Source organism: Anomaloglossus baeobatrachus, chromosome 6 (assembly GCF_048569485.1).
Source record: "Anomaloglossus baeobatrachus isolate aAnoBae1 chromosome 6, aAnoBae1.hap1, whole genome shotgun sequence".
Classification (NCBI taxonomy): Eukaryota; Metazoa; Chordata; class Amphibia; order Anura; family Aromobatidae; genus Anomaloglossus; species Anomaloglossus baeobatrachus.
Window position 1 is genome coordinate 434,222,898 of NC_134358.1, and position 26,671 is coordinate 434,249,568.

The 26,671-nt window shown below is 48.3% G+C and overlaps 1 protein-coding gene across 3 annotated transcripts in view; it reads left to right on the plus strand.

Annotated features, from left to right (window-relative positions):
* The window catches only part of PIK3R4 (phosphoinositide-3-kinase regulatory subunit 4), a 94,817-nt gene that overhangs the window by 26,778 nt on the left and 41,368 nt on the right, over positions 1 to 26,671 (plus strand). For all 3 annotated transcript variants that reach the window (XM_075315209.1, XM_075315211.1, XM_075315210.1), the window contains exons 4-10: positions 14,174 to 14,756; positions 15,822 to 15,956; positions 17,691 to 17,912; positions 18,893 to 19,066; positions 21,491 to 21,636; positions 21,728 to 21,931; positions 23,570 to 23,771. In XM_075315209.1, coding sequence (XP_075171324.1) covers positions 14,174 to 14,756; positions 15,822 to 15,956; positions 17,691 to 17,912; positions 18,893 to 19,066; positions 21,491 to 21,636; positions 21,728 to 21,931; positions 23,570 to 23,771 — 1,666 coding nt within the window. The remainder of the gene's footprint in view (positions 1 to 14,173; positions 14,757 to 15,821; positions 15,957 to 17,690; positions 17,913 to 18,892; positions 19,067 to 21,490; positions 21,637 to 21,727; positions 21,932 to 23,569; positions 23,772 to 26,671) is intronic.

The following is a 26,671-nucleotide window of genomic DNA, read 5'->3' on the forward strand; positions in this document are numbered from 1 at the left end:
AGGCCACCCTGGCTCGATGGATCAAAGAACCAATTCTTGAAGCCTACCGTTCTGCTGGGCTTCCGGTTCCATCAGGGCTGAAGGCCCATTCTACCAGAGCCGTGGGTGCGTCCTGGGCGTTGCGACACCAGGCTACGGCTCAACAGGTGTGCCAGGCAGCTACCTGGTCGAGTCCGCACACTTTCACCAAACATTATCAGGTGCATACCTATGCTTCGGCGGACGCCAGCCTAGGTAGAAGAGTCCTGCAGGCGGCAGTTGCCTCCCTATAGGGGAGGGCTGTCTTGCAGCTCTAACATGAGGTAGTCTTTACCCACCCAGGGACAGCTTTTGGACGTCCCAATCGTCTGGGTCTCCCAATGGAGCGCCGAAGAAGAAGGGAATTTTGTTACTTACCGTAAATTCCTTTTCTTCTAGCTCCTATTGGGAGACCCAGCACCCGCCCTGTTGTCCTTCGGGATTTTTGGTTGTTTTTCGGGTACACATGTTGTTCATGTTGAACGGTTTTCAGTTCTCCGACGTTACTTCGGAGTGAATTTGTTTAAACCAGTTATTGGCTTTCCTCCTTCTTGCTTTTGCACTAAAACTGGTGAGCCAGTGATCCCACTGGGGGTGTATAGCCAAAAGGGGAGGGGCCTTACACTTTTTAGTGTAATTGCTTTGTGTGGCCTCCGGAGGCAGTGCTATACACCCAATCGTCTGGGTCTCCCAATAGGAGCTAGAAGAAAAGGAATTTACGGTAAGTAACAAAATTCCCTTCTTTAACCACTCCAGTTTTCAGACCGCTGTGACCCAAACCCAGGGCCTGTCCTGACAAACGCTTCCCAAAGCGTGGTTCTGATGACCGTTTTCCCTTTCCACCTGAGGTGGTCAAGGAGTGGGCTCACTCCCCAAAGGTAGACACTCCGGTGTCTAGGCTCTCAGCCCGGACCGTTGTGTCGGTGGCTGATGGCACTTCCCTTAAGGATGCCACTGACCGTCAGATTGTCCTTCTGGCCAAATCCGTGTATGAAGCGGCTGGGGCCGCGTTTTCCCCAACTCTTGCAGCAGTGTGGGCCCTCAAAGCCATCTCTGCTTCTCTAGAGGAGATGCATTCCCTCATCAGGGAATCTATGCCCGAGATGGTTGCCTTAACTTCTCAAGCTTCAGCTTTTTCTTCTTATGCCATGTCTGCCATGCTGGAGGCTTCTCACCGCACTGCGGTGGCTTCGGCTAATTCCCTCGTTATCCGCAGGATCTTGTGGCTTCGAGAGTGGAAGGCAGATGCTTCTTCAAAGAAGTACCTTGCTGGGCTCCCTTTTGCTGGTTCCCGGCTGTTCGGTGAACAGCTGGATGAAATTATTAAAGAGGCTACTGGCGGGAAGAGTACTTCCATGCCACAAATCAAGACCAGGAAACCTGCCCAGGGTAGAATTCATTCTAGGTTTCGCTCCTTTCGTTCCTCCAACTGGTCGTCCTCTAAGCCCTTCGCCTCGTCCGCTAACTCAGCTAAGGACCAGAAATCCAGCTGGCGCTCAAGAGCGCGTCCACAGAAGACCGCAGGAGGTCCTGCCACTAAGGCAGCCTCCTCGTGACTCTCTGCCCGCTCCAGCAACGTCCTTAGTCGGTGGCAGGCTCTCCCACTTTGGCGACGCTTGGTTTCAACAGGTATCCGATCAGTGGGTGAGAGATATCATTTCTCACGGCTACAGGATAGAATTCTCTTCCAGCCCGCCAATCAGATTTTTTTTTTTTTTTTTTTCTCAACTCCCCCTTGCTCCAAGGCCGCCGCCTTCTCACAGGCCGTGGCAGCCTTGCAGGCCAACGGAGTAATTGTACCAGTTCCCGCCCGGGAACGGTTCAGAGGTTTTTACTAAAGTCTCTTCCTAGTTCCCAAAAAGGACGGTACCTTTCGGCCCATCCTGGATCTCAAGCTTCTCAACAAGCATGTTCGGGTGCGGCACTTTCGCATGGAGTCTCTGCGATCAGTCATTGCCTCAATGACCCAAGGGGATTTCCTGGCATCCATCGACATCAGAGATGCCTATCTACATGTGCCAATTGCAGTTTCACACCAGCGTTGGCTACGCTTTGCAATAGGAGAAGATCATTTCCAATTCGTGGCTCTCCCCTTCGGGTTAGCCACGGCACCTCGAGTATTTACCAATGTCATGGCAGCAGTGATTGCAGTTCTGCACCTCCAGGGGTTGGCAGTGCTCTCTTACCTGGACGACCTTCTAGTCAAGGCTCCATCCAGCGTAGACTGTCAGCGGAGTGTCTCGCTCACTCTCGCCACTCTAGCCCAATTCGGGTGGCTTGTCAATCTTCCCAAATCCACTCTGACCCAGAGTCTCGCGTACCTAGGGATGCAGTTCGAGACTCTGCCGGCACTTGTGAAGTTGCCCTTAGACAAACAGCTTTCACTGCGGTTGGCGGTGCGCTCTCTCCTGAGGCCCCGCCGTTATACCCTCAGGCGTCTGATGCAGGTGCTGGGTCAAATGGTGGCGTCCATGGAGGCTGTTCCCTTTGCCCAGTTCCATCTGCGCCCCCTGCAGCTGGACATTCTCTGCTGTTGGGACAAGCGGCCTTCCTCCTTACACAAGTCAGTGGCTCTGTCGCCACGGACCAAGAGCTCTCTTCAGTGGTGGCTTCGGCCCCTCTCCCTGTCCCAAGGGCGCTCCTTCCTGGGTGATTCTCACCACGGATGCCAGTCTATCCGGCTGGGGAGCGGTATGTCTCCACCACAGAGCACAGGGCACTTGGACTCCGTCTGAGTCAGCCCTTTCAATCAATGTGCTGGAAACCAGAGCTGTATTTCTAGCTCTTCTAGCATTTCACCACCTGCTGGCGGGCAGGCACATTCGAGTCCAGTCATACAATGCGACAGCAGTTGCCTACATCAACCATCAAGGCGGGACACTCAGCCGCCTGGCAATGATGGAGGTACAACGCATTCTTCAATGGGCGGAGGACTCCAGGTCCACCATACCCGCAGTCCACATCCCAGGCGTGGACAACTGGGAGGCAGATTATCTCAGCCGTCAAAGCGTGGACGGTGGCGAGTGGTCCCTGCACCCGGCAGTATTTCAGTCGATCTGCTGCAGATGGGGCACTCCGGACGTGGACCTAATGGCATCCCGTCACAACAACAAAGTTCCTGTTTACGTGGCTCGCTCCCACGATCCTCAGGCCTTCGCCGCGGACGCTCTGATTCAGGACTGGTCCCAGTTTCGTCTGTCCTACGTGTTTCCCCCTCTAGCTCTCTTGCCCAGAGTTCTGCGCAAGATCAGAATGGAGGGTCGTCGAGTCATCCTCATTGCACCGGACTGGCCCAGGCGAGCTTGGTATCCGGACCTGCTACAACTGTCCGTAGAGATGCCGTAGCAGCTCCCGGACCGTCCAGACCTACTCTCGCAAGGTCCGTTTTTCCACCCGAATTCTGCGGCTCTCAAATTGACGGCGTGGCTCTTGAGTCCTGGATTTTGACGGCTTCTGGTATTCCCCCCCCCCCCCCTGAAGTCATCTCCACTATGACTCGGGCCCGTAAGTCTTCCTCCTCTAAGATCTATCACAGGACTTGGAAAATTTTCCTGTCCTGGTGTCGCTCTACCGGCCATCCCCCTTGGCCATTCTCCTTGCCGACCCTTCTGTCTTTTCTACAGTCCGGTCTGCAGCTAGAACTGTCCCTCAACTCTCTCAAGGGAGAAGTTTCGGCTGTCAGTTCTGTTCCAGCGGCGTCTCGCTCGGCTGGCTCAGGTCCGAACCTTCATGCAGGGCGCGTCTCACATCATTCCGCCTTACCGGCGGCCCTTGGACCCCTGGGACCTTAACTTGGTTCTCACGGTCTTTCAGAAACCCCCTTTTGAGCCTCTTGGGGAGGTTTCTTTTTACCGTCTTTCACAGAAAGTGCCCTTTCTGGTTGCCATAACTTCTCCCAGGAGAGTCTCTGATTTGGCTGCGCTCTCCTCGGAGTCACCTTTTTTAGTCTTTCATCAAGACAAGGTGGTTCTCCATCCGACTCCAGACTTCCTTCCTAAGGTGGTCTCTCCTTTCCACCTTAACCAGGACATTACCTTACCTTCCTTCTGTCCGGCTCCTGTTCATCGCTTTGAAAAAGCGCTGCATACTCTGGATCTGGTGCGTGCTCTCCGGATCTATGTGTCTCGCACCGCTGCGCTTAGGCGGTGCACCTCTCTTTTTGTGCTAACCACAGGTCAGCGCAAGGGCCTCCCTGCTTCTAAGCCGACCTTAGCCCGTTGGATTAGATCGGCCATCTCGGACGCCTACCAGAGTACGCAGGCGCCTCCCCCGCCGGGGATCAAAGCACACTCGACCAGAGCTGTCAGTGCCTCTTGGGCTTTTAGGCACCAGGCTACGGCTCAACAAGTCTGTCAGGCTGCCACTTGGGCTAGTCTGCATACCTTCTCGAAGCACTACCAAGTGCATGCTCATGCTTCGGCAGATGCGAGCTTGGGCAGACGCATCCTTCAGGCGACGGTCGCCCATTTGTAAAGTTAGGTTCTGCCTACTTCTTAGTTTTTCTGTTTATTCCCACCCAGGGACTGCTTTGGAACGTCCCAAGGTCTGGGTCTCCCAAAGGAACGATAAAGAAAAAGAGAATTTCTTCGGCGCTCTATTGGGAGACCCAGACGATTGGGGTGTATAGCACTGCCTCCGGAGGCCACACAAAGCAATTACACTAAAAAGTGTAAGGCCCCTCCCCTTCTGGCTATACACCCCCAGTGGGATCACTGGCTCACCAGTTTTCTGCTTTGTGCGAAGGAGGTCAGACATCCACGCATAGCTCCACTGTTTGTAGTCAGCAGTAGCTGCTGGCTCTATCGGATGGAAGAAAAGAGGGCCCATATAGGGCCCCCAGCATGCTCCCTTCTCACCCGTGATGGTGCTTGTAAGGTTGAGGTACCTATTGCTGGTACGGAGGCTGGAGCCCACATGCTGTTTTCCTTCCACATCCCCCTGAGGGGCTCTGTGGAAGTGGGATCCTGCCGGCCCCCAAGCCCTGGGGCCGGGCTCCATCCACAGACCCATAGAACCTGCTGGATTGGGAGCGGGAGTGCCGTTCAGGGACATGGCCCTGCAACTTCAGGTACTCTGTGTCCCCGGCAGGCACGGACACTCTCAGGGCTTGCTGAGCGTTATAGTGCGCCGGGGACAGTGGCGCTGTACGCTGGGGGTTAGGTCACTGCAGCTTTGCTGAGTGACGATTGTATGTTGGGAACTACTGCGCCGACCGCTCCTGGAGCGGCGGCGCAGCTGCGACTTGTAGTGCGCCGGGGGCTTGGCGCCGACCGCGCTTGTACGGTGGCGGCGTTTTTAACTTTAGCCCCCGGCTTCTGCGGCCTAGCGCCGCTTCGTTCCCGCCCCCACCCTGTCAATCAGGGTAGGGGAGAGACGCTGCTCAATGGCTGCGCCGAGGGCTGGAGCCTTATTTACAGGCTCCAGCCCTCTCACTAGGCACAAGGGGAAGCAGACTTCCCGCTCTTCGTCGGTGTACGCCCAGGGCCCGCCCCCCCTCTCCACAAGGACGCCGGCAGCCATTACACATGCGATCTGGCTGGAAGGAGGCAGCAGGCTCTGGGAGACCCAGACTAGAGGGATTTCTGGCGACCACACACCGCTCCTAAGCGGGTGGTAAGCTGCACAGTAGTGCAGGCCCCACTAGTGCCTCAGTGATATATTAGTGTACTTCTTTATTGGTACTATATAAATATATATATATATATATATATATATATATATATATATATATATATATATATAATATTTATATAGTGCACTGTAAGGTCGCTTCTGGCTGGACACTCTGTACTGCTCTGAGGACGCAGCAACATGTCATCCGCAAAACGCAAGGCTGCCAAGGCACGGGCTGTGTACACTGTTTGTACTGCATGTGGGGCTAATCTATCAGCAGGCTCCAATGATTCACATTGTGTGCAATGTTCAGTCCCAGTGGCACTTCGCCAGCCAGAGCCTATTGTGGTGGTAGCCCAGGCAGAGACGCCTGTGAACCCTGCTCCGGTGACGGGGACAGACTTTGCAGTGTTTGCTGATAAAATGTCTGAGGCTATGACAAGGATCCTGGAGACCTTGCAGGCCAGGCCAGTTCCTCAGACTATGGACACCGCTGTGGCTATGCTCACTGGTCCCCCTCAGTTGGAACTAATCCGTACTTCAAGGGGGTCTCAAGCATCACAGGCTGAAGTCTCTGACTCAGATGACAGTCCCAGGCAGCCTAAGCGTGCTCGCTGGGAAAGACCCTCGACGTCATCACACTGCTCAGGGTCTCAGCGAGAAGAGTCTCTCTGTGATGAGACTGAGGACGGTGATCAGGAGTCTAATCCTGAGGCCCCTCTCAATCTGGATGCCCCTGATGGTGACGCCATGGTTAATGACCTTATATCGGCGATTAATAGACTGTTGGATATTTCCCCCCCAGCCCCTTCTGCAGAGGAGGCAGCTGCACAGCAGGAGAAGTTCCATTTCCTGTATCCCAAGCGTAAATTAAGTGCTTTTTTGGACCACTCTGACTTCAGAGAATCAATCCAAAAGCACGACGCTCATCCAGACAAGCGTTTCTCTAAACGTTCTAAGGATACCCGTTATCCTTTTCCCCCTGAAGTGGCCAAACGCTGGACCCAGTGCCCAAAGGTGGATCCCCCAATTTCCAAGCTGGCGGCTAGATCCATAGTCGCAGTAGAAGATGGCGCTTCACTTAAAGATGCCAATGACAGACAGATGGACCTTTGGTTGAAATCTGTCTATGAAGCTATCGGCGCGTCGTTTGCTCCAGCATTCGCGGCCGTGTGGGCACTACAGGCTATTTCAGCGGGTTTAGCACAGGTGGATGCTATCATGCATCCAGCAGTACCACAGGTGGCGTCCCTAACTTCGCAAATGTCTGCGTTTGCGACCTATGCTATCAATGCTGTCCTAGAGTCTACGAGCCGTACCTCTATGGCGGCCGCCAATTCTGTGGTTTTGCGCAGAGCCTTATGGTTAAAGGACTGGAAAGCAGATGCTGGTTCCAAAAAATGCTTAACCAGCTTGCCATTATCTAGAGACAGACTGTTTGGTGAGCCATTGGCTGAAATCATAAAACAGTCCAAGGGTAAGGACTCTTCCTTGCCACAGCCCAGAGCAAGTAAACCTCAACAGAAAAAGTGGCAGTCGAGGTTTCGGTCCTTTCGAGGCTCGGGCAAGCCCCAATTCTCCTCGTCCAAAGGGACTCAGAAAGGACAAGGGAGCTCAGATTCCTGGCGGGCTCACTCACGCCCCAGGAAAGCAAATGGAGGAACCGCTTCCAAGGCGGCTACCTCATGACTTTCGGCCTCCTCCCTCCGCATCCTCGGTCGGTGGCAGGCTCTCCCGCTTTTGCGACATTTGGCTGCCACAGGTCAAGGACCGGTGGGTAACAGACATTTTGTCTCGCGGGTACAGAATCGAGTTCAGTTCTCGGCCTACACTTCGGTTCTTCAGAACCTCCCCACATCCCAACCGAGCAGATGCCCTGCTGCAGGCGGTGGACTCTCTAAGAGCAGAAGGAGTCGTGATCCCTGTCCCCCCTCTGGAACGGGGCCGAGGATTTTACTCCAACCTCTTTGTGGTTCCAAAAAAGGACGGCTCCTTCCGTCCCGTTCTGGACCTAAAACTGCTCAACAAGCATGTGAACGCCAGGCGGTTCCGGATGGAATCCCTCCGCTCAGTCATTGCCTCAATGTCCCAAGGAGATTTCCTAGCGTCAATAGACATCAAAGATGCTTATCTTCACGTGCCGATTGCTACGGAGCACCAACGCTTTCTGCGCTTCGTGATAGGAGACGAACATCTTCAGTTCGTGGCTCTGCCATTTGGTCTGGCGACAGCCCCCCGGGTGTTCACCAAGATCATGGCAGCAGTGGTAGCAGTCTTGCACTCTCACGGACACTCTGTGATCCCTTACTTGGACGATCTATTGGTCAAGGCACCCTCTCAGGAGGCATGCCAACTCAGCCTGAATTTTGCACTGGAGACTCTCCAGGCGTTCGGGTGGATCATCAACTTCCCAAAGTCAAATCTGTCACCGACCCAATCACTAACGTATCTTGGCATGGAGTTTCATACTCTCTCAGCGATAGTGAAGCTTCCGCTGAGCAAGCAGAGGTCACTACAGACGGGGGTGCAGGCTCTCCTTCAGAGTCAGTCGCACTCCTTAAGACGCCTCATGCACTTCCTCGGGAAGATGGTGGCGGCAATGGAGGCGGTTCCGTTTGCGCAGTTTCATCTGCGTCCACTTCAATGGGACATTCTCCGCCAATGGGACGGGAAGTCAAAATCCCTGGACAGGAAAGTCTTCCTTTCCCAGACGGCCAAGGACTCTCTGCAGTGGTGGCTTCTTCCCACCTCATTATCACAGGGAAGATCCTTCCTACCACCATCCTGGGCGGTGGTCACGACAGACGCGAGTCTGTCAGGGTGGGGAGCAGTGTTTCTTCACCACAGGACTCAGGGTACGTGGACTCAGCAGGAGTCCAGCATTCAGATCAATGTTCTGGAAATCAGAGCGGTGTTTCTTGCCCTGCTAGCCTTCCAGCAGTGGCTGGAAGGGAAGCAGATCCGAATTCAATCGGACAACTCCACAGCGGTGGCATACATCAATCACCAGGGCGGGACTCGCAGTCGGCAAGCCTTCCAGGAAGTCCGGCGCATTATGATGTGGGTGGAAGCCACGGCCTCCACCATATCCGCAGTTCACATCCCCGGCGTAGAAAACTGGGAAGCAGACTTCCTCAGTCGCCAGGGCATGGACGCAGGGGAATGGTCCCTTCACCCGGACGTGTTTCAGGAAATCTGTCGCCGATGGGGAAGGCCGGACGTCGATCTAATGGCGTCTCGGCACAACAACAAGGTCCCAACCTTCATGGCACGGTCTCGCGATCAAAGAGCTCTAGCAGCAGACGCCCTAGTGCAAGATTGGTCGCAGTTCCGGCTCACTTATGTGTTTCCACCTCTGGCACTCTTGCCCAGAGTGCTACGCAAGATCAGATCCGACTGCAGCCGCGTCATACTCGTCGCTCCAGACTGGCCGAGGAGGGCGTGGTATCCGGATCTGTGGCATCTCACGGTCGGCCAACCGTGGGCGCTGCCAGACCGACCAGACTTACTGTCCCAAGGGCCGTTTTTCCATCGGAATTCTGCGGCCCTCAACCTGACTGCGTGGCCATTGAGTCCTGGATCCTAGAGTCTTCAGGCTTATCCCAAGGGGTCGTTGCCACCATGAGACAGGCTAGGAAGCCCACGTCTGCTAAGATCTACCACAGAACGTGGAGGATATTCTTATCCTGGTGCTCTGCTCAGGGAGTGTCTCCCTGGCCATTTGCATTACCTATCCTTCTTTCTTTCCTCCAATCTGGGTTAGAAAAAGGTTTGTCGCTCGGCTCCCTTAAAGGGCAAGTCTCGGCGCTATCTGTCTTTTTTCAGAAGCGTCTAGCTCGACTTTCCAAGGTGCGCACGTTCCTGCAGGGGGTTTGTCATATCGTACCCCCGTACAAGCGACCGTTAGATCCATGGGATCTGAACAGGGTACTAGTTGCCCTCCAGAAGCCGCCCTTCGAGCCTCTGAGGGAGGTTTCACTTTCTAGGCTATCACAGAAAGTGGCTTTTCTGGTAGCGATCACATCTCTTCGGAGAGTGTCTGAGCTGGCAGCGCTGTCATCCAAGGCTCCCTTCCTGGTCTTCCACCAGGACAAGGTAGTGCTGCGCCCCATTCAGGAGTTTCTCCCGAAGGTGGTATCCTCTTTTCATCTTAATCAGGATATCTCTTTGCCTTCGTTTTGTCCTCATGCAGTTCATCGGTATGAGAAGGATTTACATTTGTTAGATCTGGTGAGAGCACTCAGAATCTACATTTCCCGCACAGCGCCCCTGCGCCGTTCGGATGCACTCTTTGTCCTTGTCGCTGGTAAGCGCAAGGGGTCGCAGGCTTCTAAGGCCACCCTGGCTCGATGGATCAAAGAACCAATTCTTGAAGCCTACCGTTCTGCGGGGCTTCAGGTTCCGTCAGGGCTAAAGGCCCATTCTACCAGAGCCGTGGGTGCGTCCTGGGCATTGCGACACCAGGCTACGGCTCAACAGGTGTGCCAGGCAGCTACCTGGTCGAGTCTGCACACTTTCACCAAACATTATCAGGTGCATACCTATGCTTCGGCGGACGCCAGCCTAGGTAGAAAAGTCCTGCAGGCGGCAGTTGCCTCCCCGTAGGGGAGGGCTGTCTTGCAGCTCTAACATGAGGTATTTCTTTACCCACCCAGGGACAGCTTTTGGACGTCCCAATCGTCTGGGTCTCCCAATAGAGCGCCGAAGAAGAAGGGAATTTTGTTACTTACCGTAAATTCCTTTTCTTCTAGCTCTTATTGGGAGACCCAGCACCCGCCCTGTTGTCCTTCGGGATTTTTGGTTTGTTTGCGGGTACACATGTTGTTCATGTTGAACGGTTTTCAGTTCTCCGATGTTTCTCGGAGTGAATTTGTTTAAACCAGTTATTGGCTTTCCTCCTTCTTGCTTTTGCACTAAAACTGGTGAGCCAGTGATCCCACTGGGGGTGTATAGCCAGAAGGGGAGGGGCCTTACACTTTTTAGTGTAATTGCTTTGTGTGGCCTCCGGAGGCAGTGCTATACACCCCAATCGTCTGGGTCTCCCAATAAGAGCTAGAAGAAAAGGAATTTACGGTAAGTAACAAAATTCCCTTCTTTGTTTACTTACCATAAATTCTTTTTTTTTTTTATAGTTCCGTCTTGGGAGACCCAGCACCCTCCCTGTTGCCTGTTGGCAATTTCCTTGTTCCGCGTGTTTTTCACCGGCTGTTGTCGTGGACAGTCTCCGGTTGTTCCGGCTCTTGCTCTGTTCTACTTGTGGGTGGCTATTCTCCTTCAGCTTTTGCACTAAACTGGCTGTGACTGGCTCACCAGGGGCTGTATAGGCTCAGAGGGAGGAGCTACACTTTTAAGTGTAGTACTTTGTGTGTCCTCCGGAGGCAGAAGCTAAACACCCATGGTCTGGGTCTCCCAAGACGGAACTATAAGAAAAAGAATTTACGGTAAGTAAACAAAAATTCTCTTTTTTTTTTTTTTTTTTTTTTTTTTTTTTTTTTTTTTTCCTTCCTTCCACATGACATTAGGTCCTGTGAAGCATCTGAAGGGTTAATAAACTTCTTGGATGTGGTTTTGAGTACTTTGTGGAGTAGTTTTTAGAATGGTGTCACTTTTGGTTATTTTCTGTCACTTAGACACCTTTTAGGTCACTTCAAATCTGATGTGGTCCCTAAAAAATGGTTTTGTAAATCCTGTTTAAGAAATGAGAAATTGCTGATGAACTTTGAACCCGTCTAGCTTCCTAACCCCAAAAAATTGTTTTAAAAATTGCACTGATGTTAAGTAAACATGTGGGAAATGTAATTTAGTAACTATTTTGTGTGACTTAATTTTTATGCCCTTAAACCAGAGTTAAGTTTGAAAATTTCAAAATTTTCATCTAGCTTCCAATTTTATTATTTATTTATTTATTTATTTTTTCACATATAAAAGTTAAAAATATTGTCTTAAACTTCCCACTGTCATGATATACAATAGGTTACAACGAAAACCATTTCAGAATCACCGGGATCCGTTAAAGAGTTCCAGAGTTATAACCTCATAACGTGGCATCGGTCAGAAATTAAAAAAAAAAAATGGACTGATCATTAAAGGGAACCTGTCCAGCAGAAATTTCGTCCAAAACCTAAAAGATTCCCCCTCTGCAGCTCCTGGGCTGCATTCTAGAAAGGTCCCTGTTATTATTGTGCCCCATGTGAGACCAAAATAAAGACTTTATAAAGTGGTACCTTTTTGTATTCAGATACTGTAAATGTGACACGGGGGCGGGCTTTCTGGCGTCCGTTATTCCTGTATGCCGCCCCGCATCGCTCCTTTCCATAGCTGATGCACCGCCCACTGCTCCAGCCATCCCCGCGCATGCCCAGTGCCAGTCTCACTGGACTGAGCAGTGTGACCGCTGGTGACGTGTGCGCAGGCAAGTGATTATGGGCGGGGCTGTGATTGTTATCAGCAAGTACCCGCCCATAATCTCGTGAGCGCGCAAACCTCACCAGCGGTCACACTGTGCTCAGTGTAGATGCTAGACTGTATGGGCTGCTTCCAGGGATGACGTCCCTTTTGTCACGTGATAGGGGCGTGTTCAAAATACTATCACGTGACAAAAGGGACGTCATCCCTGGAAGCAGCCCATACAGTCTAGCATCTACACTGAGCACCCCCCCTTTCGCCCCATTGAAAATTAAAGGGTTAAATAAATAAAAAAAATACACATTTGGTATCGCTGCGTTCAGAAATGCCCGATCTATCAAAATATAAAATCAATTAATCTGATCAGTAAATGGCGTAGCGGCAAAAAATTCCAAACGCCAACATTACGTGTTTTGGTCGCCGCAAGTTTTGCGCAAAATTCAAAAACAAGCGATCAAAACGTAGCATCTGCGCAAAAATGGTGCCATTAGAAACGTCGGCTCAAGACGCAAAAAATAAGCAGTCACTTTTTTTTTTTTTTTGGACAAGCTTGTGAATTTTTTTTTTAACCCCTTAAATACACGTAAACCTATACATGTGTGGTGTCTACAAACTCGCACTGACCTGAGGCATCCAACTGACACATCATTTTTACCATATAGTGAACACTGTGAATAAAATATGCAAATTTTATGCACTTGGAATTTTTTTGCTGTTTTCCAGTACACTATATGGTAAAACTTATGGTTTCATTTAAAAGTACAACTCGTCCCACAAAAAACAAGCCCTCATATGGCAAGATTGATGGAAAAATAAAAAAGTTACGGCTCTCGGAAGAAGGGGAGCAAAAAACAAAAACGCAAAAACGGAAAGTGCCCGGGGGCTGAAGGGGTTAAAGTACACCAACACCAGGATTTTCCTATATAAAGTAAAGCCAGTGCTATACTGTCGCTATCAGGCAGATTCTATACATGCCTTTAGTTGGCAGATCGGATGTATAGGTTTTGAAATACAGGCAAGTAAAGCTACACAAATGTACAGCTTTTTGATTGGCAGCAGCTGCCAATAGCTAATATGGGGGTGGGGTTTAGCTATCTGTTCCACTCCTGTCTGCCTCCCTGGTCTCTGTAGATGTTAGCCTGTATGGGCTGCATTTCTAATGCCCCTAGCACATGACAGAAATACCTCATACCTGGAAGGAGCCTATACAGTCTAGCATCTAGAGGTCAGGCAGCAGACAGGGATGGGAATAGGTAGCAAAACCCCACCCACATATTAGCAATTCAGCAGCTGCCGCCAGTCAAAAGGCTGTACATTTCTGTAACTTTACTTGCTTGTGTCTCAAAAACTATACATCCAATCTGACAACTAAAGGTACGTATAGAATTAGCCTGATAGTGCCAGTATAGCACTGGCTTTAGTTTATATAGGAAAATCCTGGTGATTGATTAGCTTTAACTCTTGTTCCTTGTATGTGTAACTTTGTAAAAACTTGCCTGGAAGCATAGTGTTCAGTTTCTGTTATCAGCAGTGGGTCCTTTGGAGTCCTACTCCCCTCGGTCTACTGTTGATGGGCTAGTCTTAGAACGGACCATCAATGTTCTGATCTCAGAAAAAATCCTCTAAACAAAGAAATTTGCATCTTGTTGATTATTAAAAGCTTCCACTCTAATCCTCTTACAACCAGAATTTTACAAGTGTATCCTGCCATGCAACTGACATTTGTGAGAAGCAACAAGAAAGGAATGTTACCACCAGAAAATGACCAATTTGTTTAAATCCGGATTTTGTTTTGCTGTCCTTTTCAGTTGGATGCCCTCAGTCCCTTGTCCAGTCACTTGTGATTTCCTAGGTTCCTTGTGTAATGTGCCTCTGTTGCATGGCAGAGATGCCTGGAATTGCTTCACATGTATATAGAGAAGGTCTGAGCCCAAGCTGCTCTTATGTTTGCATCCCCTGAGGACTGACACTTCTCACATCACAAGACCAGGAATTATTCCTAATCTTTTCCAGTCACAGGACTGGCGTAAGGGTAGAGTTTGCCTGAAACCATGTAAATCTGAGCTCGATACTGTGTCCAATGGTGGCTCTGGACTTGTGGTAATAACATTTTACTTTTACTTTTTCTTTTTGAAAGGTGACACAGATGATTCGCCGTGAGCCTGAAAAGCGACTGGCAGCAGAAGAATACTTAAAGCAGCAGAGGGGCAATGCTTTCCCTGAAATATTTTACACCTTTTTGCAGCCATACATGGCCCAGTTTGCTAAAGAAACCTTCAGTTCTGCAGATGAACGCATCTTGGTCATCCGAAAGGATTTAGAAAATATCATCAAAAATCTATTTGGAGATGATGAGAGTGAGAAGCCAGAAGTGGACACAAAAGAGAATGGCCTGCTGATCTTAGTCTCCGTGATCACGTCCTGCCTGCAGACCTTGAAATACTGTGATTCCAAGCTGGCAGCGCTGGAGCTGATCCTCCATCTTGCTCCACGATTAACTGTGGAAATTTTACTGGACCGCATCACTCCATATCTACTGCAGCTCAGTAATGACTCTGTGCCCAGAGTGAAAGCAGAAGCCGTGCGGACGCTGACTAAGGTGCTGGCCCTGGTCAAGGAGGTGCCAAGGAATGACGTCAACATTTATCCCGAATACATCCTGCCTGGCATAGCGCACCTGGCTCAGGATGAGGCCACCATTGTTAGACTAGCCTATGCAGGTGAGCCATGGTTAGAGCTGGGCAGGGGCTGCCTCATGTCTGAATATGATGGTTTTAGTTATAAACGTCTTGTGTTTATTTTGATTGTAAACTGGAACACCTTAACTACGCAAACCCCCGCAACTCCGCTATTATATTTTACAGCGTTCATTGTGTGGTAAAAATGATTTAACATAATTCTCCAAATCAGTAGGATTGTGGTGGGGCCAAACTTTGCATAATACTTTTTTCTCTCACATCTGATATACACTAGTCTGTCCCCGGCCAAAAAAGAATCTGATGGATATGCTAATGACCGTCGGCTCAGACGATGATCCGAGCGTGAGCCAAGTGTCATTCACTGTGGAAAAATAGTGCCATAGGGTCTTACCCAAATAAAGGAGGTGAAGAGAGCTAGGCGCTCACCTTGTGTGGTTGTGTGACAGACAGCCAGTATAGAAGCAATGACAACTGCTGCAAGATCCACGAGCCTAAAGGCTGAAGAAACTCCTAAAAGGAACCTGGAGAAGCATGGATTATCTGCGCTGCTGTGGATAAAAAGTAAGGTCTTGTCTGTGGTGTGGATGAGAAGGTGCTTTATTTACGTGTTTGGAACTGAAACCCCCTTCCTCAAAGGCACTGACTTCATCCACACCATGGACTGTACCTTCCTGTTTATCCTCAGCAGTGCAGGTGGATCCACACTTCTCCAGGTTCCTTTGCGTGTCATTCACTGTGATCTGTCTTGCATGCAAGGATCGGAGCACAGTGTGGAGAAGGAGATATTACTCTCCATCGCCTGTTTGTGTGTATCTCACTGCACTCAGATGACATCAGTGCAGTCTGATGTTTTGCACTCCCCTTTGACTTGAATGGGTGCACGTCGGCAACAAATGGGACTTTTTAAGATTTATATAGATAGATCGTTGCAAAACATTGGTCACAGTGCAGTGTGACATTTTCTTGCATTGCACTCCCCGTATTATACACTAGTGTGAGAGTACCTGAACTTATTTTAGTAGCTTAAACCCTTTCAGACCATAGTTTATTAGATTTTTAAATATTTATTTATTTATTTGCTAATAGAGAACATAGCAATGTTGGCTGAGACAGCACTGAGGTTTCTGGAGCTGGTGCAGCTGAAAAACCTGAGCATGGAGAACGATCCGGGCAGTGAAGAGCTGGATGAGGTGTCACATCCTAGTGAGAACTATGACACAGGTAAGCCTCGCTGGGACTAATGGGAGTAATACATCTCTACAGGAGGGACTTGCTGGATGTATGGTATACAGGAAAGCCACTTGGTAGCATAGATTTAAAAAAAAAAAAAAAAAACACATCTCCTGATGTAAAGCACTTAATATGTCAACCATTTGTGTGAATGAGTGTTTTATATAATAACTCCCTGTGGTGTTCCTTACAGGGGCCGTCTGATCCACTGTCCCTCTATTACGAGACTGACACTGACACGTCAAACAAGTCTGACAATGCTGTCCGGTTGAGACAACTTAAATTCTTTAAAGGGGTTATCCGGCTTCTTTGACTTTTTTTTTTTTTTTTTTTTTTTATTTCCCTATTGGGCTACATTGGGGCAGGTAAGTAGATAGAGACCACTTACCTGCCCTGCTGTCAGCCCCTCTCCCCCGGCTCAGAGTGGTCATGTGACCGCTCCTGCCGCGATTTTGCTGCTTCCGGTCATTTCATGTCTACATGGGCAGGGCCATGTTGACATGCAAATGTGAAACAGCGAGGAGTCCCCGCCCCCTTCCCTGCACCCTCCCACACATTCCCCCGCATCTGTTACTCTCCAGTAACCTCCCCCTGCACTGCTGTGGGGTCCGTGACCTGGGGGCGGGGCCTGGCGGCAGCTGCTGTGGTGTCAGCTCCAGCACCGGGCCCCTGCTCAGGATCACACATTCAAATGTACCGGCATCACAGATGCCGGTACATTTGAAAGTGCTGATGAGAAGCAGCGAAGCAGAGCACAAAGCGCGCGAACGTGCAGGAGCGGCGTGGCCCGAGGACGGGTGAGTATGTACTCCTTACATGTGTTCCCGATGGGGATGGGGGGTGGGCGGTGCAGAGCCATATGTGTGCAGAGCCATATGTGTGCAGAGCCATATGTGTGCAGAGCCATATGTGTGCGTGTGCGGTGCAGAGCCATATGTGTGCGTGTGCGGTAAATAGCCATATGTGTGCATGTGCAGTGCAGAGCCATATGTGTGCGGTACAGAGCCATATGTGTGCGGTACAGAGCCATATGTGTGCGTGTGCGGTGCAGAGCCATATGTGTGCGTGTGCGGTGCAGAGCCATATGTGTGCGTGTGCGGTGCAGAGCCATATGTGTGCGTGTGCGGTGCAGAGCCATATGTGTGCGTGTGCGGTGCAGAGCCATATGTGGGACTGTTATTTGCAATGCTGTAGTGATAATGGGTCAGGTGCTGGGGCAGAATATACTGACAGGGAATGTGTGTGCAGGGGGCGAGGCTGGACACTGGGGTGGGTGGTGACAGCTCTGACTGAGGTTTTGCACAAGAAGTGGTCAGTTTGCTGGATCTGAATGTAAACAAGGAGCTGCAGAGAATAAAGGGATAATTCAAGAGGAACAAAAGTTAGAAAACAAAAAAATAACAATGTAGGTGTGATTTATATGACAATACAGCACAGATTAGCTTAACAAAAATTTTTGAGTTTGTCGGATAACTCCTTTAAGAATTTCAGAATTGTCTGTCCCTACATGTAGTATGCCTTCATTATACAATGAAAATCCTATTATTCACTCTTCTGCTAATGCATTATGTGCAGATGACACTTGTGAGCTTCCCATTGACTTTGATGTGCTGATTGGTCTCTACGGATTGGGCAGTTAAGTTATTTGGGAACCTGTAGAATCTAGTAGAGATGACTTTGTTTGTTTCTCTTTTCTCTCCCCCCCCCCCCCCTTTATCTATGTAGAATTGCAGGCTTTACATGAGATGGTTCAGCAAAAGGTGGTGACATTGCTAAGTGACCCAGAGAACATCGTGAAACAGACTTTAATGGAAAATGGAATAACAAGGCTCTGTGTCTTCTTTGGTCGGCAAAAAGCCAATGATGTTCTTCTGTCCCATATGATTACCTTCCTCAATGACAAGAATGACTGGCATCTCCGAGGAGCTTTCTTTGACAGTATTGTCGGTAGGTAGCCACTGCTTCTTTATGACTAATGGATGCAAGGTAGGACTGCATTAAAAAAAGAAATTTCACTATATATATATATATATATAATATATATATATATATGTGTGTATATATAATATTGACTAGCTGTATTACCCGGGCGTTGCCCGGGATTGTAACTGTCTCTCTCCCAGTCTCTGTCTGCGTGTCGCTGTCTGTCTCTCTGTCTCTTTCCTTGTCTTGTCTGTTTCTATCTCTCTGTATTTGTATCAGTCTGCTCCATCTCTGTGTCGGGCTGTCTCTTTGCCTGGGCTGTCTGTCTTTTTCTGTTTCACTCGCACATAAGCTTTTTATACTAACAGTTTACTTTGTTCCTATAGCAACCACTGACAGTTGCTATTAACTGTATCTCCCACCTCCATTCAGTTTTTAATGGCGGCAGGATTTTTGGAGAGTAATTGTAAAGCGCGGAGTTAAATTTTGCCGCCCAAATATAGTCTGACGTTCCCTGGGACTCATGGAGGGTCTGTGCAAAATTTCGTGATTGTAAATGCGACGGTGCGGATTCCTTTAGCGGATACATACATACATACATACATACATACATACATACATACATACATACATACATACATACATACATACATACATACATACATACATACATACATACATACATACATACATACATATTTATATATTAGATTGGTGATATGAAGCGATCCGCTACTTTTTGGCAAAATCTGAAGCTGGAAGCTGATCCCGTGCTGTAATGCCTGTTTACTCTATTACGTTCCTCCCGGCCGAGGTGTGGTGGTATGATCAGACCATGTGCTGTACAGTCAGACACAGCCATTACACAGTACACAGCAGGGGCACATACTGTAGATGATTATATCAGCACAGGAACTCTGTTTTTTTTTTTTTTTTTTTTTTTTTTATTTTTATGTAATGTCTTATTGTGATCTCGCTGCTGAGCTGGTCCTTCTTTCTTTCAGGGGTTGCTGCATATGTGGGGTGGCAAAGTTCCTCTATCTTAAAACCACTTCTTCAGCAAGGACTGAGTGATGTAGAAGAGTTTGTGATATTTAAGGCCCTTAATGCCCTCACTTGTATGTGCCAGCTGGGACTTCTTCAGAAACCACATATCTATGAATTCTCTTGCGACATTGGTATGTGACGTGTGTCCTCTTCTAGCATAAAACTTTATTTATTTATTTTTTTAAAAGTATTCCCCTAGACATGCCTTCATTGCTCTGTTTCCACTCAACACACTATCTACTAATTAGTGAGATAATGGTTTTGCTCCTCAGTGCTCCCCCTCTCTGCTAGGACATTGTTAGCGATCAAGGGGTTTGCTTGCCCCTGGTTTCTAATAAGACTGCCCCCTAATAACATCCCTTAATAAATCTGTCTATGATGCAATTTACATACTCTAGACCGGGGTGGACATGCCATTGCTGCAACCTGTGTAGCCGCCCAGAAGCCCAAGAGTTAAGGGGGCTTTGGTTCCCAGTATCATGAACAGGGCATAACCATGGGAACGAAGTTTGAATGATGGTGCAGCAGATGTCTGGATCCTTTCCTCAAGCTGGGGAGATATGATAACCATGCAGTGAGAAGGAAGCTATCACGTTAGGCTGCTTTCACACACCCGGTTTTTGCAGTGCGGCACAATACGGAGCTTTGCAGAAAAAAACACAACTTTTTTTTTTTTTTTTTTCCACCGGTTGTGTTTTTTTCCGCATAGACTTGCATTAGCGCCATATTGTGCCGCATGGCCTTTCGTTGCGTCCATTTTTTGCCGGATGCGGCATATTTAGCCCATGCGGCGGCCGGATGGAACGTTGCCTGGCACGTTTTTTGTTTTTTTTGTTTTTTTTTTTTTTTTGTGCGGCGAAAAAAACGCATCGCGCCAGATCCGGTGCGATGCGGCGCAATTTACAATGCAAGCCTATGGATGCCGGATGCTGCGTCCTGCGGCAAAAAAACGCATCTGGCCGCCAGATTCGTTTTTTTTTGCACTGCGCATGCTCAGTATCAAGCTGCATCCGTCAAACTGACGGGCCGCATGGAAAAACTTATGCAACGGATTCGTTTTTTTCGCCGCATCCGTTTGCATAGGTTTTTTTAGTCGGATTGAGCCGCACTGCAAAAACCAGATGTGTGAAAGCAGCCTTACTATGGAGGGGAAGAGGGTAGTGCTGAGGGGGATGGGGGTGGGAGATGATCATGATAGTGTATTATGTACTGGTGTGTTGGTCTTTGCTGTGCCTACTCCCTGCCTGACACATGACCGTACATGTTATACTCTGCCTAGGCTTGACCATCTGTTGATCGCAGCCTGTATTTGCACACCTGCTTTCTGACTTGTCCAGGAATGTGGAGGATCACTATAATTACTGCAGGCATGGATCGGGAGGGGGGCTCAGTAGGGAGAGCACTGGCTGGACCTGTGACTTGGCAGGGTCAGTCTATAACCCCCTGATCTCCGACTTAACGGAAGGAGATGATATCAGGGTGCTGGCTTGTACTAGATGCCAGGCGCAGGCCTCGTCCCCTGAGCTGTGACATCCCACAAGGAAAGGGGAGCACTAAAGCCAAAACCAGTGTCAGTGACTAGCTGATGCTATGACTACAAACATGCGCTATGGATGTCTGTTTTCTACTGTAGATTATGCATGTCCAGGAGCGTGCATTCTCCCCATAGTTCCCCTTTAAAACCTTACTTTTAGGCTGTGTGCGCACGTTGCGTTTTTTTCATGCGTTTACGCAGCGTTTTAAACTGCAGTGTTAATGCATGCGTTCTGTGTCCCCAGCAAAGACTATGACAATTAAGCAAATTCCATGCACATGTTGCGCTTTAAAACGCTGTGTTTTTTTATGCCAAATATTTGCCAAAATCGATGCGTTTGAAAAAGCAACATGTCACTACTTTTGTCTATTTTGGATGCTTTTCTCTGTCTGTGGGAGGGCAAGCATCTAGAACACATCCAATCTGCATTCTAAATGTATCCAAAACGCAGCGTTTTAAAACGCACATGCAGTGACAAAACGCTGCAGATTATTTGTAAAGCCAGAACGTTGTGTTCGCACATACCCTTATCTTAATCTGCAATTGTTTTTACCCACACTACACCCATTGTGCACTGCATCAAACATGTTTACAATAATATAAAAAAAACTCACCCATTTTCATACTGAATGGCTCCACTAATCAACAAATGAGAACAGTGCCTCCATTACCAAACAGTAAATGACTTTGCTAAAATGGATGGATGACACTAGGGTGGAACCTGAAGCTGCAGCTCATCTAATTCAGAAGTTGTGGTGGTCTTTATTCCAGAAATCTTACGCCAGTCCATGACTGGAGTAAGATTTGTGGTGATGCACTTGAAGGAGCAAAGCACTTTTACAGACTCCTTGAGTGATCGAGAAAAGTGTTCCTGTTAATGAAGCTGGAGCGTCTGGCTCCAACATGCCCCATAATCAGGAATGACGTAAACCATGCCAGTCTTGATGAATCTGGGCCACATGTTCTTGATCTGAACTGCTGTGATTTTTTTTTTTTTTTTTTCTTTCATTTATTTCTTCAGCACCCTTTCTGTGCCATCCCAACCTGTGGATCCGTTATGGAGCTGTGGGGTTCGTTACTACAGTTGCTCAGCAGTTAAACATTGCTGATGTGTACTGTAAGTTAATGCCATATCTGCATCCATTTATTACCCAACCCGTTATTCAGGTATGTGCTGATTTTTCTTTGATACGATCACTAGGCTGGGTTACAAGTGTGGCCTACAGCCCTTATTTAATGTTTTATTCTACATTTGCAGCTAGACAAGGAAATTGTCCTTCTGAGTGTATTAAAGGAACCTGTAAACCGGTCAATATTTGACTATGCCCTGCGATCAAAGGACATTGCCAGCCTCTTCAGACATTTACAGATGCGCCAGAAAAAGAGGAATGGTACACTTCTCGAGTGCCCTCCTGCGGAGGATCCGGCTGTTGCCCAGCTCTTGAAGAAATTGCTGTCACAGGTATGGAAGGATTCGGGTCACAGATGTTCAGAGTGACGTGTAGGCTCATGCTGCTCCCTGATTATCAGGATTTCTGTCTCAAACTTAAGTATTTTAGTATCCGCAAATGAATGATATTTCTGAAGTCTCCTGTACATGTTGCTGATTTGATGCATCTTCAAATCTGCAGCATGTGTGGTTCTTCTTCTTCTTTTTTTTTTTTTTTTTTTTTTGTTTTCCTTCCTCTCTCTAATGAAAAGGTTTAAAAATGAATAAAGTATGTATTTTACACTGTTTCCTGCTAACATGTAAGTATTTGCTACAGATATTTCTGTTGCACATACTGACTGTGCATATGCTCTTACTTTCCGGAGCCACTTTTAGTCTATTCTCCCGATGTGGTGTGGCAGGAGTTGTACCACTACCGCGTGTTAGGCTGGAAACACATCTATGCGAGTAAAATCGGTCCGACTGGGCTGAAAAATACTCGGCTGATTTTAGTTCACGTTAGGTGCGAGTGCAACGCAAGTGCGATGCTTTTTGCTCGCGTGTGTGTCGGGTTTGCGATGCTAGTTTCATGCAACAGCTTAGCTTTTATATAATTATTACACATGTGTCATTTAATTTACCTTTGGGAATGTGATGTCACTTTCATCTGTTGAATATTTAATGTGAGAAGTTACTGCCAGACTCGCAAATGTGAACGCTGGTGCACGTGTGTGATCCTACTTTTTAATCCCCTTCCATAGGAAATCATTGGGACAAATGGTGCGAGAAACTCGCAAAAAAAGCAGCATGCTGCGTGGTTTTTTTTTTTTTTTTTTTTCCAGTCCGATTTGGACTGAGAAAAAAATCGCAGATGAGAGCTGAATCATTCACTAACGTGTCCGATTCCAATGCGAGTTTTTTTCTCGCATTGCTCTACTGCGAGAAACTCGCAAGTGAGAAGCAGCCCTTAAAGGGAATTTGTGTGAAGCATCATTCTGTGCTGACAAAGTACAGCTGCTCGGTGCACCATTGGCATGGCCATAAATATAAGTGCACCTTCCTACTTACTTGTTTTCCCTCCTATCTCCACCCACCATCATCTTTGACCGCTCTGGCTATATAGAGACAGTGAAAGGCATAGATGGATTTAAACCTGTAGCTGGGTAAGTGTGCTTAAATGTTTGGCTGCGTGAAGGGTGCACAGAGTTGCTTGTACTAGGTTTGAACAGTCACATCGTGCTTACAGTCTCTTCCAAGGGACCTCGTCAGCACAGAATGACTGTTCAAACAAAATATAGGCATTCAGGGGCATCATGGTGGGGCTAATCCATTTTAAATGCATCTTCCCACCTGCTTGTTTTCCATGTTTCTCTCTCCTTCCATGGCTTTATGAAGCCAGAGCTGTCAATCAAAGGTGGAAAGGTGCATATGAATGATTGGCCCCCAACAAGGGTGTACTGAGTACCTGTGCTTTGTCACCACTGAATGACTGTTCAGAAGACTCCCTTTTAAAGACTGAAGCAAAAAAACCTGTGTTATGGTATGTGAGACTAAAGGAAATGATGGGTGGAGTTGATGGTACATGTGAAGCCTTGGATTATGGCAGACCCACTTATAATCTTTATACAACCCTTATAGTCACATAAATAATTTGTTGTCTTATTCAATTAGGGAATGACAGAAGATGAGGAAGACAAGCTTTTGGCACTTAAGGATTTTATGTTAAAGTCTAACAAAGCCAAGGCAAATGTAGCCGATCAGAGCCACATTCACGAGAGCTCATTAAAAGGAGTCATCGACCTGCAGTCTTTAGGTATATGTGGACGACAATCTGATCTTGTGAAGGCAAAGCTGGACACAGAAGACAAGCGGAGTAAGTCCTAAGACCTAGTGGCTAAATGACCGCCTTCCAACCATTTCATATCCCATTACTGCTTCTTGTGTCATTTATGACTCGTTATTTTGTGCATATTTTTTTTTCTTTTCGTTCCTAAATTGCGGTGTATACAGTTCAGTATTCAGTAATGGCGCATGCCACTGTCTTGTCGTGATAACCAAATGCCTAGTAGTAGCTCAAGCTCCTGCTATCTAAGGCGGCTGTATTTTCCTTGTAGTTGTCACGAAGATATCACATGTTATGCACAATAAATTTTGTATTGACAAAAAAAAAAATAAACCCTTAAAAAAAACCCATAAGTGGTGCTTTATGCTATTAAATTAGAAAAAGGCAGGAAAAACAGCCCTCTAAGGGTATGTGCGCACGTTGCTTTTTACCTGGTTTTTTGCTGCTTTTTCTTCTGCGCTGTTTAATGCCAAAATGGATGTGTTCTTCTATTCAAGCAAAGTCTATGGGAATTTGGGTTTCTTGTTCACACTATGTTGTTCAAAATGCTGCCTTTTTGTGGCAGAACTTTGGTCAAAAACTCAGCTTTGCAGTGCAAAACCCAAATGGCAAAAACAATTGACATGTTGCTTCTTTGAAAAGCTGAGTTTTTGACAAGTTCTGCCACAAAAAGGCAGCATTTTGAACAACATAGTGTGAACAAGAAACCCAAATTCCCATAGACTTTGCTTGAATAGAAGAACACATCCATTTTGGCATTAAACAGCGCAGAAGAAAAAGCAGCAAAAAAGCAGGTAAAAAGCAGGTAAAAAGCAACGTGCGCACATACCCTAAAGCTAGCATAAAATGATAATCCCAGCCCACCTAGATTGTAGACCCAGCCCAGCGCTCACTCCTCTGCACACACTGTCTGATATCATATGGCTGCTGTATAGCAGCAGGTTATCAGCTCTGGCATGATAGCTACCCAAATAATTGGGTTCACTCAATGGAATTAACTTCTTAAGTCCTGCAGTAAAGCGTGATTAGTGAACACATTTTTATTTATCTGGTTTTATTTAATAATTTTTTTCTTTTAGTTATTATTTATTATTATAGCGCCATTTATTCCATGGCGCTTTACAAGTGAAAGAGGATATACATACAACAATCATTAACAGTACTAAACAGACTGGTATAGGAGGAGAGAGGACCCTGCCCGCGAGGGCTCAGTCTACATGCAATGGGTGATGGTACAATAGGTGAGGACAGAGCTGGCTGCGCAGTGGTCTACTGGACTGAGGGCTATTGTAGGTTGTAGGCTTGTTAGAAGAGGTGGGTCTTGAGGTTCCTCTTGAAGCTGTGTATACAGTTTGTTGATGCATATCCTTCACAGGGAGTTTGTCACCAGGTTTTTACTATGTTTCTTCATCGTTCCTTATGGGAGACCCAGACCATGGGTGTATAGCTTCTGCCTCCGGAGGACACACAAAGTACTACACTAAAAAGTGTAGCTCCTCCCTCCTAGCATATAAACCCCCTGGATGACCAAATCTAGCCAGTTCAATGCTTTGTGTTCAGGAGGCACACATCCACATTCATGCATTCTCATCTGATTTTCATTTTAAAGAGTTTGAAGAAAAGCGGGTCCAAGCCTGGACTCTCGGCATGTCCCTTTTCACCCCACTGTGTCGGCGGTGTTGTTAAGGTTGATTTCAAGGCTGGAGCCTTACATGCCGCGCTCCTTCGCCATCCCTCGGGCTCTGGCTTGAAGTGGGAGCCAACACGGTTCTCACTGCTTTGCAGGAGACCGGTCTCCATCCGCAGCCCTTTCAGGACCCTGCCGGACGGAGCACTTATCCCTCAGGGACCTGGCCCTGCGTCTCATAAGTTAAGTATTGAGACGTTATTGTCAGGGGGGTCCCTTGTACTTTAATGTTGGGGAGAGTGTGTTTTGTACTATTTGTGATATTTCCGGCCGGTTCTCCGGTTTTCACCCGAGAACCGCACCGACTGTGCCTGAGCGCCGGCCGCGTTCTAAAATTTAGGCCCCGGCTTCGGCTGCGGCCTAGTTTCGTTTTCACTGCCCCTGCATGTCTGTCATGCAGAGGGACAGTGCGGCGCCGCCCACCGGCCGTTCAGCTCAGGGGAGGACACTCCTCTCTGAGGAGATGTTTCCCTCCCCTGTATATCCCCTTGGCCCTCCGGTTCCCGCTCTTAGGCTATGTCCCGCCCCCCCTCCTCACTCCAGCGCCATTTTATCAGCGTTCTCACACTGATCGGCGCCGGCTGCTGCATCTCTGCAATCTGTCTGGGGGTCCGAGCTGTGGAATCCGGAGGGCACACAAATCGGTCTGGTAAGCCACAACCTCTGGTTGTGGACTTTATTATACACTCTCTGGGGGTCATTCTGAAGGAGTGTGTTCTTACTGCAGAGCCCCCACCTCAGCAGCATGTCTCACACTAGGAGCAAGGCTGCAAGGCTGTACTCGATATGCACTGCATGTAAGCTCGTACTGCCTGAACCGAGCACATACCCTCATTGTGATGCCTGCTCTAACATGGTGGTGCCTCAGCCTGGAGTCTCCCCAGTGGTCCCTCCGGCTGCTCCGGCCCCGGTGGCTGAACCCCCGGCTTGGGTTGAAGTGTTTTCTAAATCTATCTCCCAGTCCTTCGCCGACTCCATGGGACAGCTGTCCCGGACTCTGCTGACCATGCATCAGCCCCCTTTTCAGGGTGCCTCTGCTGCTTCGGCTCGCTCTGCAGAGCTCACAGAGGATTCTTCATCTGCTCCCAGACCCCGTCCTCCTAAGAGGAGATGCAGGGACCCCTCTCCTTCCTCGTCCCGCAGGACGAGGAGGATGTCTTTACTGGGGGCTCGGACGCTACCTCCATGTGCCCCATTGATCTGACCGAGGGTGACGCAGATGTGAGTGACTTGATCGCGTCCA